Here is a 17,421-nt window from a genome sequence, read left to right as displayed (position 1 = left end):
GCACAGAACCATCACCTCACTACGAGAGAGAGAGAGGGGGGGGGGAATGGGAGAGGGAGAGAAGTTGAGAATTTGTGGTAAATGGTATGTATATTAGAAAACCCTGAGCAAAGAAACATATGATGCACTGAATTTTATTTTTGAAAAGTTTGTTTCACCCAATTTGTGTTGGAATCACATTGCAAAAAACATTCAGTATCTTAAAAACTTTCATGTCATGATTCTTTCCTTCACAGCACTTATCACAAACTCCAAAAGACTACTTCTGTTTATCAACATTGGTGCTTTCTGGGATTTTTACTGCAGATTTAGAGAAATGTGACTGGAATGTGTTTTTCTCCAAATTGGGATGAGGTCCCCTGAAGAATTTAATAAAGCAAGCTCCCTCCACACTCACAGTCACACACACATGCACTTGCACGCACACACACACACACACACACACACACACACACACACACACACACGTACCAACAAAAACAGAGAGAAGAAGAGGGCTTGAGATTCTTGGAGCAGGGGTGTGTGTGGGGGGTGGTTGAGAGATGGATAGCAGGAACAATACTGGGGATGAAAGAACTTCTAGAGCTGAAAAAACAGCAGCTATTGCCTAGCAACATGTTTGTTTACGAACAACTAGTTAGTGAGAAAGTCATAAAGTCTGGTGAGAGAAAAGAGAAAAAGTGAAAACAGTGAAAAGAAGAGCAACTTTATGTAGCCATTTTCCTATGCATAAATACATATTTATCCATGTCCTTTCGGCTCGAATTATCAAGTTAAGCAGTATACTGTCAACACCTGTAATCTGAAATGATACGTTTGTCATAAATGGCTTCTAGTCAAGCTCTCAGCTTTGACAGACATATATATCTCTGACATCCAAAAAGTATAAAATCTAAAATCTTGGAAAATCTATTGAAAAAATGCATTTTAAGATACTATGTAGGTACTATGTTTCTGCTTATGGTAATTGTCATGTGACTGACAAAATAAAAATCGACTACATCGTGAGGTACATCGACTACATCGTGAGGTACATCGTGAGGCCTACGCCCTGTAATAAAGTAATGGCTTTCATGGCTGTCAACTTCTCCTGAATTTTTGATGCTTTCCTTAACTGCTGACATTGGCAGTTTGTTGTTTTGTGTTCTAAGAAGCTGATCCCTTCAGAAGCTGTAAAGAAGTCAGACAGTTTTGAATGTCACCTCCTCCTGACCCCTCCCAGTGGCCCAATAAAATGCAAGCAGCTGGTTTCCAGTAAGACCAATGTGTCATTGTTGAACATGGGAAAACAGAGAGAATCCTAAGTTTTGAGAGTGAGAATGCCTGGAAACCAATGACTTCAATCTAGACTGTTAAAATATGCACATGCCACACAGAGAGTAAGAGAGAGAAAGAGAGAGAGAGAGGGGGGAGAGAGAGAAAGAGAGAGAGAGAGAGAGAGAGAGAGAGAGAGAGAGAGAGAAACAGACAGAGTGATGGAGACATGGTGAGATGGTAAGAGATCAAATATATTTCTATGCAAAAGTCCAGTCATTTCGCAAATCCTAAACACACTACCTGTCAATGGATGGGGCAGTGCAAATTAGTTGCAATCCATCATTGCTTCAGACACTGAACAAAAAACCCCCCAGAAAAACAGTACTTTCGATTAAACTTCTCCTCCGATAAATAAATAAACAAATCAATAATAACATTGCAGTACTACAAATGAACACAATTTTCCAATAATCCTCACCTCGGTAACAAAAACTTTTTAGGCTTCTTTGGTCAGGACACTAGGAGGCGAACAAGTTAACAATTTTTATCTCCACACGATGACGCTGTTCTGCCTCAGTGAGTCAGAACAAAATTTCGATTATTATTTTTCATAAGCGTTTCATAAACGTTTTGATAAAAAAAACCCCAAACAAATAATTCCGTGAAGTTATTCGGATTAATAATCGAAAGAATAAAAAAATATATACGGGCCTTCTACATCTACAGTAGACTAAGATAACCCTTTGCTTGTTTTATGAACTGTCTGCGAAGTCGTGTGCAGCCGAAAAACTGATTTGAGATAAGCACAATCGACGCTCCTCCTTGCATCATCTCACGTTGACAAAATGAGCCAATCAGAAGACACTCACTTTCACTCCGCCTTGGTGTGCTTGGAGAAAGATCTCGTGACTTGGGCACTGTTTTTGCCTGTAGCATGCTGGTTATTGAAAGACTGGCAATCATCTACCGTTCAGTCAAAATGAAGCCTAGGTAAATGAGGAATAACGACGAGGAAATTGCTCATTTTAGAGCGAATGAAACACGCAAAGAGTAGAGCATAACTGCTACATCCGAAATGTGGCGAATTCATGGTTTTGTGAGTAGAGGTGAGTGAATGACATCGAGAGGGTTGGGCTGTCTGTAGTTTCGTTTTCAAGTTCGGCACACTGGCTGAAAATATTAACTTATTTAGGCCTCAGATCTGATTTCATTGAATACACAGTCTCATGCGTATTTAGAAGTGTTTGTTTAAATAATTAGGTCGCACTCATTTCGGAAGTAACTTCGTTCGGGAAACGTTCAGGTTTGCCATAAATCGGCTAGTTATACAGCTGAGTGTCCACGTAAATTAGTGATTATATAAGAAGCTAAGCTGAAAAATTTGAGTGAACAAGTAAGTTATCTTTTGAACTAGTTAGACGTCATTAATGTAGATAGATAACGGAAATGAAATGAATGTTGGTTAGGAGCAGAATGTTTTGGTCCTGTACCGCTCTGCATTACTGTGCAGCACTGTGTGGTCGACTGTTGACTGAAGTGCTAAACAAACCTTGTTGGTGTCGGGCGCAATGATTTAGAGTTCATGCCGGAGTTGACAGTCTGTCTAGTCTGTATTTCAGAGGGAATGCACTTCAGTTTAATTCAGGTTAAAAGCACGTTACCGTTCATTTGGTGTCACAGAGAAGTTTTACTTTTTAGGTGAATATGTAGATGAAATTTTAAATTAAGATTGCTTCTATTTTTTTGTTGTAGACCACACGTTTACATATTTGACATGATTTAGTCAGAATGATTAATGTATTTTGCTAGTGCAAGTGCAGATATTCAGTTGTTCTATTTTCCTTTTTCTTTCAGTCTTGAGCCGTTACCATGGGAACAGTCAGTTGCGGTTGTCTCAGGGTCACCATGTCGAGGATGAGGTTATCAACAGCTCCACCGTCCTGTCCTCTGGGCGCCATGCCTCTGACAGCAGGTATTCAGCACCTGGATCCCTCCATCACTCTCCATCTCTCTCCATCGCCCCCTTTTCTCGACCCTCACCACTCCATATATCTCCTCTTTGTATCTGTCTGTTTCAATCCCTCCCTCTCTCTCTTCATCAACTGCTTTTTTTTTTTGCTCCTCCTTTTGAAACTATAAAAGGCTGTGTGATGAATGATTTTGTCTCTGTTTCTGTCAGTTCTCAGAGAGGGGAAGATGAGGATCAGAGAAAGAGAAGAAGAACCACTCGATTCTGCTATACTGGACTCCCTCGGTACACCGCCCTGGACGCAGTGGGCTGGGTAGGGAATGCACTGAGATACCACTCCTCACATACTAATCTATCAGGCTCAACAGACAGCTGGTGTTTTTATTCACCAGTACTTTACACACATAGCATAATATGAGCCTCTCTCGCTCTTTTTTTTCTGTCTTCCCCTTATCGTAGGGAGCAGCTGCAGTTCTGTTTATGCAGCTCTGTAGGCGTATCCACTCTCAGTTTTCTACAGCGAATGAACAGAACTGCCCGTTCCGTCAGAGGGAACCGGGCCCTATCCAGAAATATGGCTACAGGATTCTACTGGACATCTGTGAGTCCCCCACCCTTGCCGCTCGTACCCAGTCACACACCAGGGATCATACTCTCTCACTCCTACTGACCTATCAAGTGTCAGTTTTGAAATCATTAAAATTAGTTGTCTAGTTGTTTAAGCGGTAGATCTTTTTTCAAGAGCTTGTTGTTGCTTACCTCAAGCACTGTTTGTAAATGGAGCAAACATAGAAAATTCATTAATGCTTACGTCCTTCAACATATTAGTCTTTCTCTCTAATGGTTTGTTCTCTCATTCATGCTCTCAGTATCAAGACGAGATGTGCTCCCCAGAGGTGTATCTTGTCTGAGAGGGGTGCCAGACACTGAAGAGCAGGGAAGCGGCAGTAGCATTGGCAGTAGCACTGGCAGCAGCGGTGGCAGTAGTAATGGCAGTAGTGCCAGTAGGAACACTAGTACTGATGGAGACTCTACCCAGGATTTTCAGCCAACCTGCATTACTCCTTCCCACCAGCAGGAGGAGCCTCTGCCTGACTACTCATTCTCATGTCAACTGCCTCAAGGTTGTGGAATAAATCAAATCCTGAATGTTGCTGATCTAATATTAATACCAAATTAAGTATAAAAAAAAGATAACACAACACTAATCCAGCCCTAAAGCATGTTATATATCTGTATTCACGTTGTCATGACAAAGAACTGACTTGTATTTCTATCTCTCTTTTTTTGTATTTCTGTTACTCATACAGAAGAACCTTTTTCAGATTCCAGTCTCCGACAGAGCGAAATTCGTGCCGAGAAATCGACAGAAAATGTAAATATTTTCATTTCTGAACTGTTACACAGATGCCCATTTAAATACCATTGTCACTCTGGCAACATTTGACCCTTTTACCTGTTCTGTCAGGTGACTCTCTCTCCTAATGAAAGCGTAACAGAGGCTGCTGAGAACCTGAGGCATGTGGGTGACTCCAGCATACCCATAATTCTCAACATCATCGGTAATTCTCAACAGGGTTTTTTCTGTTTTACTGATCTCTGATTCCTGAAATATGAAATGATCAAAACTGTTTAAGAAGAGAGCCGTTCAGCTAAGTCTCCTGCTCTCAAATCCAAAAGCCGTGCAAGTTTTTTCTGTACTTTCCACAACATATCAATGATTAGCCGAAGAACCCTCACACACACACACACACATATGTATTTCCCATAAAGAAATCTTGAATTTAAAGACAAGTTCAAAGGCAAACAAGACTACTTTCTAGAGCCAGAGCTGAAAGTCCTTTCTCAGGAGCACAAATCAGTATTTCACTTATGTATCATGGCAGTGTTTATGATGTTCAAGCGCTAGAGATTTCTATTTTAAAAAGAAGCACTGTGGGAAATTTTAATTCTGTTGTCGAATAATACAGCTGTTTCTGTGTCCTACTTTGCATTATATCTTGTCTCATGTCCTTGTTGTATGTGTGTGTGTGTGTGTGTGTGTGTGTGGCAGGCCTGGAGAGTGTGAAGGCAGGAGACTATGAAACAGCGTTTTGTTGTTTCCTGGCATCAGCACAGCAGGACTACAGTAAAGCCCAGTTTAACACAGCCGTTTGTTATGAGAAAGGTCACGGGGTCGACAAAGATCACACCCAGGTGAATAACATACATACACACATGGTCGAGTCTATTCTCTCTCAGTATTTGACCTAATGTTAACTCATTCATCAAATACATTTACATAGAGCAAAACCAGCATACCACAGAGACTGCTCAGTGTCAGGATAACATTGCATTTATTTTATGTACTCTACTTCCATCATCCTCTCTCTGTCACGCTCTCTCTCTCTAGGCATTGCACTATTACAGATGTGCGGCAGAGGCAGGCCACAGACAGGCTCAGTATCGTTGCGCTAAACTCCTCCTGAACAGCAGAGGGCAGAAGAGTGCTGAAGACACTCAGACTGCCATGACACTGCTGCACAGAGCTGCCGCTGCAGGCCTCACAGAGGTGCGTGGTTCTCCAGGTGTTCATTCTATAATGGTCAAACAATGTCATTTCATCATTCTCAATTATTCAATATGATGTCAAAACAAAAATCACTGTGCTCAGTATCTCTCTCTCTCTCCCTCCCTCCCTCTCTCTCCCTGTCAGGCTCAGTTGTATTTGGGTGTGTTGTTGTATGAGGACCCAGACAGTGATGAGAGGAAGTCAGTGAAGTATTTCAGAATGGCAGCTCAGAGTGGGGTAAGATGAAAGACATGTATTCTTTACAACTATACTTTTTCCATTGTACATACTGAGATGATGTCTAATACCAACACCTGAGAACTGTCAATATGTCTATTCTATATACATTTGTCCTCAACTACTACACGCTGCTACAGCAGCGCTGGGCAGGTCTATGTTGTAACCATACCAACTCATTGTGGAAAAACAAAGCATTTCTACATTGTCAGAATTTCATATTGTTCTCCTCTCAATTTATTACTATATTTCATTGTGTAAATGAATTTGTAACCTTCACACAGGTAAAGCAGGTTAACTGTATAGGTGAGTGAGCAGAAATAAGTTTGCGTGTGCGTGTGTGTGTGCGTGTGCGTGCATGTGCGTGCGTGTGCGTGCGTGTGTTTGCGTGTGTGTGCGTGTGTGTGTGTGTCTGTCTGTCTGTAGGACACTAAGGGGCTGTGCTACCTGGGTCAGTGCTATGAACATGGATTTGGTGTCACTCAGTGTTTCAACACAGCAGTGGGTTTGTACCAGCAAGCTGCAGCAGCAGGAAACAAACAGGCCCAGAATATGCTGAGATCTCTACACCGCAGACAAGGTAAACAAGCAGGCACACTTATGCACACACACGCACGCACACACACACACACACATGCACTTACTGACTTTCAGACAGGCTTCGAATATGCTGAGACACCTATATATGAGACAGGATAAACAGACACACATACACACATATTCAGACAGCTCCAGAATAGGCTGAGACACTCTCTCTCCTATTCTCACTCTCTGGCAGTCACACTTAAAAGAACACCCTCCCACACACACTTTCCTTATAAACAGAGTAGTGATACAGTAATGATACAGAAATTAAAGTCTTTTCTCTCCCCCACTCCCTCTCCCTCTCCATCTCTCTCTCTCTCTCTCTCTCTCTCTCTCTCTCTCTCTCTGTCTTTCGCTCTCTCTTTCTGCCTCTCTCTTACTCCACCTGCAGAGGATGCAGTTTTGCGCACAATTCGCTCAGCTCCCTGTCTATCATTGATGGATCAGCTGCATTTGAGTGCCATGTTTCCTGCTACAGAGGTGGGACCAAATACAGAGCATGCCTCTGATTGGCCCATCCAGTCACTTCCCCATTCCTGGAGTACAGGAAATCTGAGAATCCCACCTCCTGTAACAACCCACGCAATCAGCAACGACAATACTCATTTTGGATGGACTGTAGGACTTGGATAGCACAGAATTGTATCATAGATACAAACAAACACATAACAGTGATTAATATCACTGATACATACACCCACCTGCTCAAATCCACATTACTAACACACATACATTCATCAATTTGCATCACACATGCACACACAGAGACTAATATGCATTACAGATACACAAACGCAAACAAATTCGACATTACAGATTGACAGACATATAAATCAAATTCACAAAAATGATTAACATACAGAAATTGAAGCTGTAGATACACACACACGCACACACACAATTGTGGTGGAGGGCTACTACAGCTACATGTATGCTACGCAAATGCACATGCAGGTAGACGCACAAAACACAGTTTTGTCTGTGTTATTAGATTGTAAATGAGGAAACTCTAAAATGTCATTGGTTTGCTCTTGGTAAGCTTGAGTTCCCAGAGTGTTATGAATGGATGTCATATTATCCTTCTTGTTGAGGTCAGTTGTTTAAACGCTGAGCTGCATGATTGAGCAGTGACTTGTTTTTTTGTTTGTCTCTTCTTTTCTTCTTTTTTGCAGTTTTTTTTCTTTGTGTAAGCCAGACTGAAGGACAATAACTGAGATTAAAATGTGAATGATGTGTTTCAGTTCTGAACCGTGAATGACACGGTAGTAAGAGTGTGTGTATGTGGTTTCTGGCTTTTTTGTAACATGTCTGATGGAGTATTTTTTTATTGCTGTTTGTGTTCTTTTGGTCTTGCATGATCAAAAGTAGGATAAGGGCGAAAACAATCCATATTTTTAGTGTTTTTATGTAGAAATACGAGTCTGGATGTGCCTTTGGACCTTGTTCTGCCCCTGAAACAGTTATGGTGAAGTCTTTGGCATGTAGATTGAGCAAAAATAATTGGGTTACAAGGCAGACTGTTTAAAACTGTGCTATAATCAGGAGAGAGAAAAATCTCTCCGCATGAAAGTAAAATTTTTGTTTGTTTGTTGCCAGATGTCACAAAAACAAACAAACAAAAAAAACACGGTTCTTCTTGACCTGTTTCAAACTGTTTGCTGATAGGTTTGGTATTTTTTCGATACTCTGTCTGGACTGGTGTTTCTGTAACTGGATGTGAATGCTGCTTCATGCAGTGCTATCTTCGAGGCACACACTATTCTGAAAAAATAAAGCTATTTTACTTTAGATGGCTTTGTAAGAGTGGTTCACAGTTTTTCTCATGTCTTGGTTGCCCTCCACACTGCACTTCTCATTTCTGCCCTCTATCAGGGCTCTGTGGTTTAACTGTTTTTTTTGTTTGTTTGTTTGTTTTTTTTACTTGTGGCAATGTCAAACTGTTAAGTTCAGAGCTCTTATGCCCAGAAAGAGAAAAATATTGAGTCAAGGGCACTGCACAGTAATAGTGTAGTAGAAAGGATCAACATTTGCAGGACTGAAAATTTGATTCCTGAATCATATTCTGGAGATTGTTTTCTACCAACACAGCTATAGAGATGCAGCACAATAAATATTATCTAGATAAATAGATGCGAGGACTGCTAAAATATTATAGGAATAATGAAACAGAAGTGAGAGTAACTTATTTTTTGGGAGCTCGGTATGGATGTTACGTTTTATTTACGGCCTTTGAGATAAGGTTAGGGTAATATCAGTAAAATTATTTAAAATATACAGACAGCCTGAATACCCATGTGGAGACTGAAACCGCTCACAACTAATATTCATCAAGTACAATGAGTATAATGGGTTTGCGGTCTTTTGTGAATATCTGATAAAAATGAATAAAAGCAACGAAAGACGATGATCTCATCGAGGCTTTTCAAACGGCTGACACGGAGTTGCATCTTGCGCTCCGCGCTCTGATTGGACAATTCAGTTCCGGAGTGATAGGCACAACACGCGCATTTCGGCGGCGCGACGCTTGGGACGCAACGGCGTCAGGCGTGCAGAGTAACGGGCAGGGAGGAGATGATGTGATACATAACATCCGAGAAGGTAAGCACGCGCTTTTTAACGGGCGTCACATTCGTGGCTCTGCATTCGCATCCCCAGGCCCCCGGAGAACGGTGGACGCACTAAGACATCCCGCTGACACTCGGTAAGCCGCCGCCTTTCAGTAAGATCTGCTCTGCGTTTGAACGAATTATGTCATGCGTCGCTTTCAGCAAGCTCAGTGTCAGGCGCCGAGCGTGATTGGGCGGTAGGGAGAGATGTATCGTATTTATCGACAGTGCAGTAACTTTCTGTAATTGACGACTAATCTGTGCATACACAGCAGTACGGCAGAACGATTGCTCTTAAAAGGGTAAAACGGATGCAAAGCGCTAAATGTGCGAGTTTATTTCTGATCATACCGGTATATCTGCATTTCTTTTCCCTTGTAGTTCTCCTCAAATGATTGTCAACATGTATTGAAACAATTAGACCGCACATCTATTGTGATACATTAAAAGTTTCTCATTTTCATGGGCTACTCATTATGCTAAAGCCATGCAGCTCCGCAGTAAGTAGTCGATTGGATCCGAGGCCTGATTTCAGTTAAAACATCGGACGCTGAGATGTCAACATATCAGATAACATTTGCATTTTCATCAACTTCAGTGTGTCGGTTTAAAACAGCCTAGTTATGCTTTATTAAACGAAAGAAAGACCAGCATTTCATATTTACAAAAATAGAAAATAATCTTCGAATAAACTATTTAAGTGAAAAATCATCTTGCAATGAAAACCTTTGAATTGTTCATTTATTAGACAACCCTTAGTCATAGTGACTGAAATTAAATCGTCATCATTAAGCAAATATACCTCGTTTGCGAGGCTTTGTAGATTCGGTAGTCTGTGTGACCTTCCAAAAGCAAAGTTGTGCAGTACAACAAGTGTGACCTCTAGTAAACAAACAGGGTGTGAACAGAACACCTATGCCCTTATCCACACACTCAACTGTGTGAGAACATACTCTCTCAGACAGTGCTGTCTCATCATTCACTTACCTGGGCTTGACTTTTATCTCACCTTTTGTTGTCAGATTTTCCACTGTACCATGAAAAAGACACTGCAGTATAGTGTGTATGTGTGTGTTTAGGAGTGCTTTACCTGAGGGTGTTTGCTGACGTTGCAGACTTTTGAGAGATTCTGTGTCTCTGTGTTCGTGTGTGTTTGCTGGCACTGCAACAGATTTGGATGTCTGACAATGAGAGCTCTGATTAGTTGGCACTTGTATGATGTATTAAATCAATTGAAAAGTTGACACACACATACACACAGGCCTGGCTTTGAGCGAAGATTCATCCCCAAGCGGACAGGACATTCATCATTTTTATCTGAAAGCGACTGCAGTGTTTTGTATTTGCAATATAAGTGAAGAAAGCACTAAATTTAGACTTCACAACAGAACCTAAATTTTCTTCCACTACAAATGCAATCAGGCCAGACAGGAATATCATGACAAGTCTATACTCTCTCTCTCTCTCTCTCTCTCTCTCTCTCTCTCTCTCTCTCTCTCTCTCTCTCTCTCTCTCTCTCTTACACACACACACACCTGATCAAGAATAACTATAAAAGACACAAAGGCCTGCTACGTTATCTCAGTGTTGTTGCTGTTTGATTCTATTTGTGTATGATTTTAAAAAAAATCTCAGTTTTTGAGATTTGCATTTAGTTATGTCCATACCTCAGATCATTAGAAATTTATTTGAACAATAATTCTCTCTGGAATGGCAAGAATTTTATAATCATCAGTAAAAAACACCTATATATTTCTGTCATTATCTCAGAGTTCTCTCTGGTTTATCCTCCAAATCACTCATTGATCTGATCATCAGTCTTTAAATAGCACCTGCAAAGAAGAACTAGACAGATTTGTCTCTGAGTATCTCTTTTATTCTCTCTTTTGTTTTTTTCTATCCCTCTTCTCTAACAAGTCACAAGCCATGATGTCTTTGCACAAACCCTCCTTGACCAGAAGCGCTTCTGCCATTGAATCAGGTAATCACAGCGAGTCCTCCTCAGTGGCTCCACCCAACACACTAAGGCTAAACTCCTCCCACAACCAGCAGCTGGAGTGTGACATGATAAAAGAGGGTGTGGTCACATCATCCATGGAAAGGCAGGGTTGCGCCCTGTCAACCAAGAGCCGTCAGAAGTACGCCCTGACTAATCTCCAAAATGCCATGGGCCTAAGCCAGAACTCCGCCTCTGCTGCCACCCAAAACCAGGGTACTGATAGGGCCAGACGTGCCCCCAAGAAATCTGCCTCCTCCTCCTCTTTGTATTCTTCTGCATCCCTCCCTCTCTCACTCTCTGCCTCCAACCCCAAACTGGCAAAAAATGGCACCAACTTACAGCTCAAAGCTGAAGAGCAGCAGCTGGACCTTAACAAAAACAAAAACAACGACAACACAACTTGCATCCTGAGCAGGAGCAACTCCTATTGGCTGGAGGACAGCAAAGAGAACCAGAAGAACCAGCCCTTCAGGAGAAGGACCAAAAGCTTTCTGGAATACCGCCGCCACGAGGATGAGAATCCGTCCGTCAGCCCGGTGAAAGAGAGCGAGCGAGAGAGAGAGATGGAGGAGGAGGATGAGAAATGCCCCTCTTCTCCCCCAAAACTTCAACTTCAAACCTGGACCAAAGAGAACTGGGTAGAACCTCACCTCACACTTCCTCAGAACCACCTACTGCTGCTGGCCAGTGAGGAAGAGGAAGATGACAGCCCTCCGCAGGCAGTGACTGAAGGTGTTGGGGAGAGCTACGGCTGGCCTTTTCATCCAAACAATGACCAGTGGAATAGAGCCAGAGAGAAGAAGGTGGAAGTTCACTCAAATCCCAACCAGGTAACCCTGTCTAGGCCTTCTCCATCAAAGCAATTGTTTACACCATCCGCCCAGCCCTCCCCACGACTACGACACTCGCATCCATCCCAGCAGATGGACGAGGATGAGGAGGAAGATGAAGATTCAAGCTGGACAACGCTGTCCCAGGAGAGTCCATCTCTAGACACGCCACAGGGCACAGGTAACAGAACGGACTGTATGATTTTGACTTTTTTCTGTTTTTCTTTTTCATCTTCCTCTGCCCTCATTTCGTTCTCCTTCTCTTGTTTTGTTACTAATTAAACACACCTTGACAAATACACACATACCACCCAACCCTCTGTCCTCTCCTCTCTGGGTCTCTCCCTCTCTCTCTTTCTCGCTCTCTCTCTTTCTCTCTCCCTCTCTGTGTCTGTAACTAGTTCTCTTTCCCACTCTCCTTTCCTCTCTCTGACAGAACCTCTGTTCACTGTTGGGTCACATAAAACAGGAGATCCTGTTGTTGCCATGACAACAGACACCACTCAGCTAATGGACCAATTCTGAGGTGACCCGTTATACTGTGTGTGTGTGTGTGTGTGTCCACGCATGCTGCAGGTGTCTGGAACGATGCAGAGCTGCCTGAGGGTTGGCGAGAGGTGGAAGACATGACGGATGTGTATTTTTGGCACGTCCCTACTGGCACCACTCAACGGGACCGCCCAGTTGCCCACAGCAACCCCTACCCCAAACCAAACCCCCATCCAGAGGGGAAGGGGGCAGGGAGTCTGAATGTCCCTCCCCCAAAACTACAAAACGAGGTACAGAAACTGTGAAGCACAGAATTAAAGGCTTAGAGAACATGGCAGTCTTTGGTTCTCACACAGACCAAGACATTAAGACTGCAGCTCTTTCACTCACTTAAACAGGACATGCTAATGGACGGAAGGGGGCGATCTCTCTCTCTCTCTCTCTCTCTCTCTCTCTCCCACTGTAGAGACCCAGTAGTATTGTATCAGACAGTTCCGTGGAGCCTGTGCCGTCCTCGTCAGCTTCATCCCCCTCCTCTTCCTCGCCCTGCTTTGAGCTAATGGGCCCTTCAGCCTGCTTCCTCAACAACAACTACCTTGTAATCCAAGTTACAACACAGTAAAAATCAACATAAATACAAATAATAACACACAGAAACATAAACATAAATGAAGCCAAACAGCCTGACCGAGGCAGTCTTGTCCACTAGGAATGCTCCAGTCTTCTCTAATTACACAGTCTTGATTTTTGATCTTTGAGATTTTAGCTCATGTGGTCTCTCTCTCTCTCTCTGTCTCTCTCTTTCACTGACAGGATTTTAAGGAGATTGCCGTCCACTCTGATTCCAGTGGGAGTGTGTGTGAGGAGTCTACTCAGCCCAGCTCCCAACTCAGCCTCAGGTCTGTCTGTCTGACAGCAACAGTACCGACAGTAATGTAGGAATAATACTGACAGTAATAGCGGTGGGGTGTGTGTGTGTGTGTTTGTGTGTATGTGCATATGCGTGTGTGTGTGTGTGCACTGAGACATGCGATATGGAGCTGTATATGATGGCAACACTAAGTTCTGTTCCCAGGAAGTGTGTAATACTGTAATGCAAAACACACACTCAGACGAGTATTTAAGGTGTCTCATGTTTATGGATTTTTTTTTCCATTAGCTCTGGCTTGTATGCATCTATCTATCTATCTATCAGTCTATCTACCTGTCTATCTACCTACCTACCTGTCTGTCTGTCTGTCTGTCTATCTATCTATCTATCTATCTGTCTGTCTGTCTGTCTATCTATCTATCTGTCTGTCTGTCTGTCTGTCTGTCTGTCTATCTATCTGTCTATCTGTCTGTATGTCTGTCTGTCTGTCTGTGTATCTATCTATCTATCTATCTGTCTGTCTGTCTGTCTGTCGAAGAGCATAAATAGTCGTCAGCTTCATGATTGATGTATGTATTTGATTCAGAGCTTTGTGTGTGATGGTGATGATGCTGATGATGATGATGATGATTATGACATCTGTATCTTTGATTCTGAAGTGTATGGATATGTTGGTTTGTTTCAGCAAAACTAAACCTCATTGTGGTTCAGATGATGCAGTGACATCCATCAGCCTGCAGGATGAGCAGGTGAGTCTAGCAGCAGCTGATCAGAATGAGAACACATGAGAACAGGAAACACTCTCTGCCTCTCAGTGTTGTTATGCTATGTTTCCTTTGTTATGGCTTAGAAGTGGGGGAAAAAGTTTGTGAGAGCTGATCTAGGATCTGTGAGAGAAGTTTCAGTTGAGTGGTATAAAGGTGGATTCTCAAAGGGTGAGTTTATTTGAAAACATTGCCACCTGGTGGTAAGGATCAGAATGAACGCATTTAGACAATGGGAAGAGATGCATTCAAGTGTTCTTGCTGCCACCTGCTGGTTGGCATGGATGTTCACTGCTCACACAGATCATCTGCTGTTCGTGTATCATGTCAGACTCCATACCCAAGCACTGCAGTCATTGTCCAATCAGAATACGGCCCTGAATGTCATGCAAAGTCTCCATTCTCAAATCCAGTTACAGACTGCATTCCTGAGGTGAAGAACATATGCAGAGTGTTTTTTGCAACATTCAGACAATTAAGAGACTGGACTTTTTTCCATAGATATCAAATTAATGTCTGCATATGTGTTAATACTTATGAATGTCTCAGTTTGCATAAGGTACATTCAGCCATAGAAACACATGCATGCACGCATGCACTCACACATGCACACACAGAAAGAGAGAGTGATGTGGCACTACATAACTGCACACACATTTATCAAGTCATTTTTGTTCTGCACAATCCAGCATTGTCTGTGTGTGTATGTGTGTGTGTGTGTGTGAGAGAGAGAGAGAAACAGTAAGAGAAAAGAGAGAGAGAGAGAGAGAGAGAGAGAGAGAGAGAGGGAGAGAGTGGCAAAAGGCACGTGTTGAAAACACAGAGAGCTGAAAGCTCATGGTGGGATTACATCATCAGTAGAGTGGTGGATACGTGTGTCAGTGCGACATCAGGGATCTGAAAGATTGATGAGAGAGAGGCCAAGAGGGGGGAGTGAAACTGCTGAAGAAATCTTATTTGTTTCTCTCTAAGGGTATATAACCCCTTCCCATACATTCACCTAAAACAAACATGACACCTAGACACACTGAACATTAACATACAGGGTGCCTGTCTGTGTGTGTGTGTGTGTGCGTGTGTGTGTATGCTAAAGAGCGAAGTGGCGTGTGATTAAAGATTAAAAAAGGGAAGTGTGCATTAATATGCTGAATTAACCAATACAGTCCATATTTATCCACATAAAGAGGGCTACCTTTCAATGCACATGAATGTCTAGAGCCAAATTACAGGTTTGGTTCGTTGTGTGTGTGTGTGTGTGTGTGCGTGTGTGTGCTGAATGCACTCCAATGGCTGGTAAAAGATGTTTATATATGGATGTGTCACTCTCACTGTGTGTGTGTGTGTGTTAGGTGTTCTCAGTGCGATGTCTTGGCTGGTTGGAGGTGTGTGAAGGTGATGTGGTGCTGAAGAGAAACAGTGCAGTCATCAGTGAGTGTATACAGCAACTCCAGCCATCCTTTACTGGGATGCACAGCAGGAGGGAGAGAGCAAGCGCAGGAGAGAGAGAAGAGGTAAGAGAGCACAAAAGAAGAAAAGGAATGTACCTCATTCTAATATTATAATTGTATAATTATTATAATACTAATCCTAACCTCATAATCCCATTAACAATCCTAGCCCCAAATCCAGTTCCCATCCCAGTTCTGATTCCAACCTTGATCACGGTCTTACCAAGAATGCGGTTTGGAATGGAATATTTAGTCCAAGCCTGGCATAGAATTGACCGAGGCTGACTTGAGCCCAAACTGAGGCGTCGGTTTTTATAGCTGACACAAGACACGGACAAAGGACACAACCCAGAAGTCTTTAAGAATTTTAGCTAAAGAGATATAGCACCCCAAGTTTCACTGAGACCAACAGGACTGAAGCCACGTTAGCTGTCCGCGCACAGTCTTACCATTGGCCTGTCCATCGTGATTCTGACTGATAACTGTAAATCACGTTAGTCTTGCTCATGGTCTCATGCACACGGTGTCAGGACTGTTCAGTACAGATCACATACAGACACACTCCCATGCCAGTGTTGACTTTCATAGACTAGTGTAGAATCTGAAAATACAGTCAACATTTATTGGTATGCTTAGAATGACAAAATACAATTTTTGGGGGAAAATTTAGCATCGTTGCTCATACTTGATTTTACATCCAAGCTTGTCCTAAGCGTAAATGTAAAAATGCATTTTGGCTCAACTCAGACTCAGTAAGTACTGTGTCATCAGGCGCAAGTCAGTTACCCTCCCTCTAATCCTAGTCCTGGTCCTAGTCCTAATCCTAATCCTAGTACCAATCTCTTTCCCAACAGCAAATGAAGGTTTTTGGTCTGTTCTTTGCTGCTTTCATGCTACCTGTGACTGTAAGATTTCTCTAATGAAAAGGAATAAGAGGAAGGAAACATTTCTAACAAACTTGGAATGTAATGTACTGACTCTGGAGTCTAAGCAAAACTAATTGGCCACGTTCCCTCGAGTGTTTCTATCAGACAGGGTCGATTGGCCTCTACTCAGCTGTACTCACATAATGAATATCCCTGACTCACCAGATAGTCTTGGGAATGTGGAGGGCTTTGGTATAAATGTACTCTCTCTCTCTCTCTCTCTCTCTCTCTCTTTCTCCATCTCTCTCTCTCTCTCTCTCTCTCTCTCTCTCTCTCTCTCTCTCTTTCTCCATCTCTCTCTCTCTCTCTTTCCCCATCTCTCTCTCTGTCTCTCAGGGGAAAGCAATGCTGTTGGTGCTGCAGGATGTCACTTTGAACTTGATTGACCCCACGGATCACACGCTGCTCCACTCTCAGCCAATCAGCTGCATTCGTATGTGGGGCGTGGGGCAGGACAATAACAGGTCAGATCAAAAAAGTAAATTTGTGATTGGTCAGAAGTGTTCCTGAACAAAAATGCTTCATGGTCAAAAACAATTGCATCATGTTCAAAGTTTAAGCTGGGGTAGAAATCATTGTTTCTACCGTTCAGAGTACAACTTTTTAAAATCTACTTAAAATGGCAAGTTACATGCAGTGGGTTGTATCCGTGCCCAGTCCAAAAACTGGTGTGTTCTGCACAAATAAGCACACACCGCTACATACTTTTCCTCTCAAATAGTTTTCTCTAGAAATAATGTTGTTCACTGCAGTGGATCATTAAATTGAATTCTTCACATACTGTGCCTAAAGTCAGTTTCAAACAACAATTTGTGGAGAATGTGTTACACCGTCTGAAACGACAAATTCAGTTTACCAAACACAAGCATCGCAGAAGTTTCAAACACTA

General features: G+C 42.5%; 2 protein-coding genes across 3 annotated transcripts in view; both read left to right on the top strand.

Annotated features, from left to right (window-relative positions):
• The first annotated feature begins 2,189 nt into the window (after window positions 1-2,189).
• On the top strand, window positions 2,190-8,185 carry dele1 (DAP3 binding cell death enhancer 1). Of its 2 annotated transcripts, none has more exons than XM_030766368.1 (12): window positions 2,190-2,363; window positions 3,112-3,229; window positions 3,437-3,539; window positions 3,686-3,827; window positions 4,096-4,350; window positions 4,537-4,601; window positions 4,695-4,788; window positions 5,280-5,422; window positions 5,619-5,777; window positions 5,922-6,014; window positions 6,441-6,594; window positions 7,000-8,185. In XM_030766368.1, exons 1-12 carry the CDS (start codon window positions 2,333-2,335, stop codon window positions 7,230-7,232), a joined length of 1,590 nt encoding a protein of 529 aa, XP_030622228.1. In that variant the 5' UTR covers window positions 2,190-2,332; the 3' UTR covers window positions 7,233-8,185. The 2 variants fall into 2 exon arrangements, with proteins under 2 accessions (XP_030622228.1, XP_030622227.1); XM_030766367.1 differs by having other exon boundaries at window positions 6,991-8,185.
• Window positions 8,186-11,131: 2,946 nt separating this feature from the next.
• Window positions 11,132-17,421, top strand: part of apbb2a (amyloid beta (A4) precursor protein-binding, family B, member 2a) — a 20,850-nt gene continuing 14,560 nt past the window's right edge. Inside the window, exons 1-7 of the mRNA XM_030765387.1 lie at window positions 11,132-12,215; window positions 12,611-12,813; window positions 12,990-13,121; window positions 13,337-13,422; window positions 14,080-14,143; window positions 15,508-15,669; window positions 16,869-16,996. Coding sequence (XP_030621247.1) covers window positions 11,132-12,215; window positions 12,611-12,813; window positions 12,990-13,121; window positions 13,337-13,422; window positions 14,080-14,143; window positions 15,508-15,669; window positions 16,869-16,996 — 1,859 coding nt within the window. The remainder of the gene's footprint in view (window positions 12,216-12,610; window positions 12,814-12,989; window positions 13,122-13,336; window positions 13,423-14,079; window positions 14,144-15,507; window positions 15,670-16,868; window positions 16,997-17,421) is intronic.

Source organism: Chanos chanos, chromosome 2 (genome assembly GCF_902362185.1).
Source record: "Chanos chanos chromosome 2, fChaCha1.1, whole genome shotgun sequence".
Taxonomy (NCBI): Eukaryota; Metazoa; Chordata; class Actinopteri; order Gonorynchiformes; family Chanidae; genus Chanos; species Chanos chanos.
This window is presented reverse-complemented; position numbering and strand designations above follow the sequence as displayed.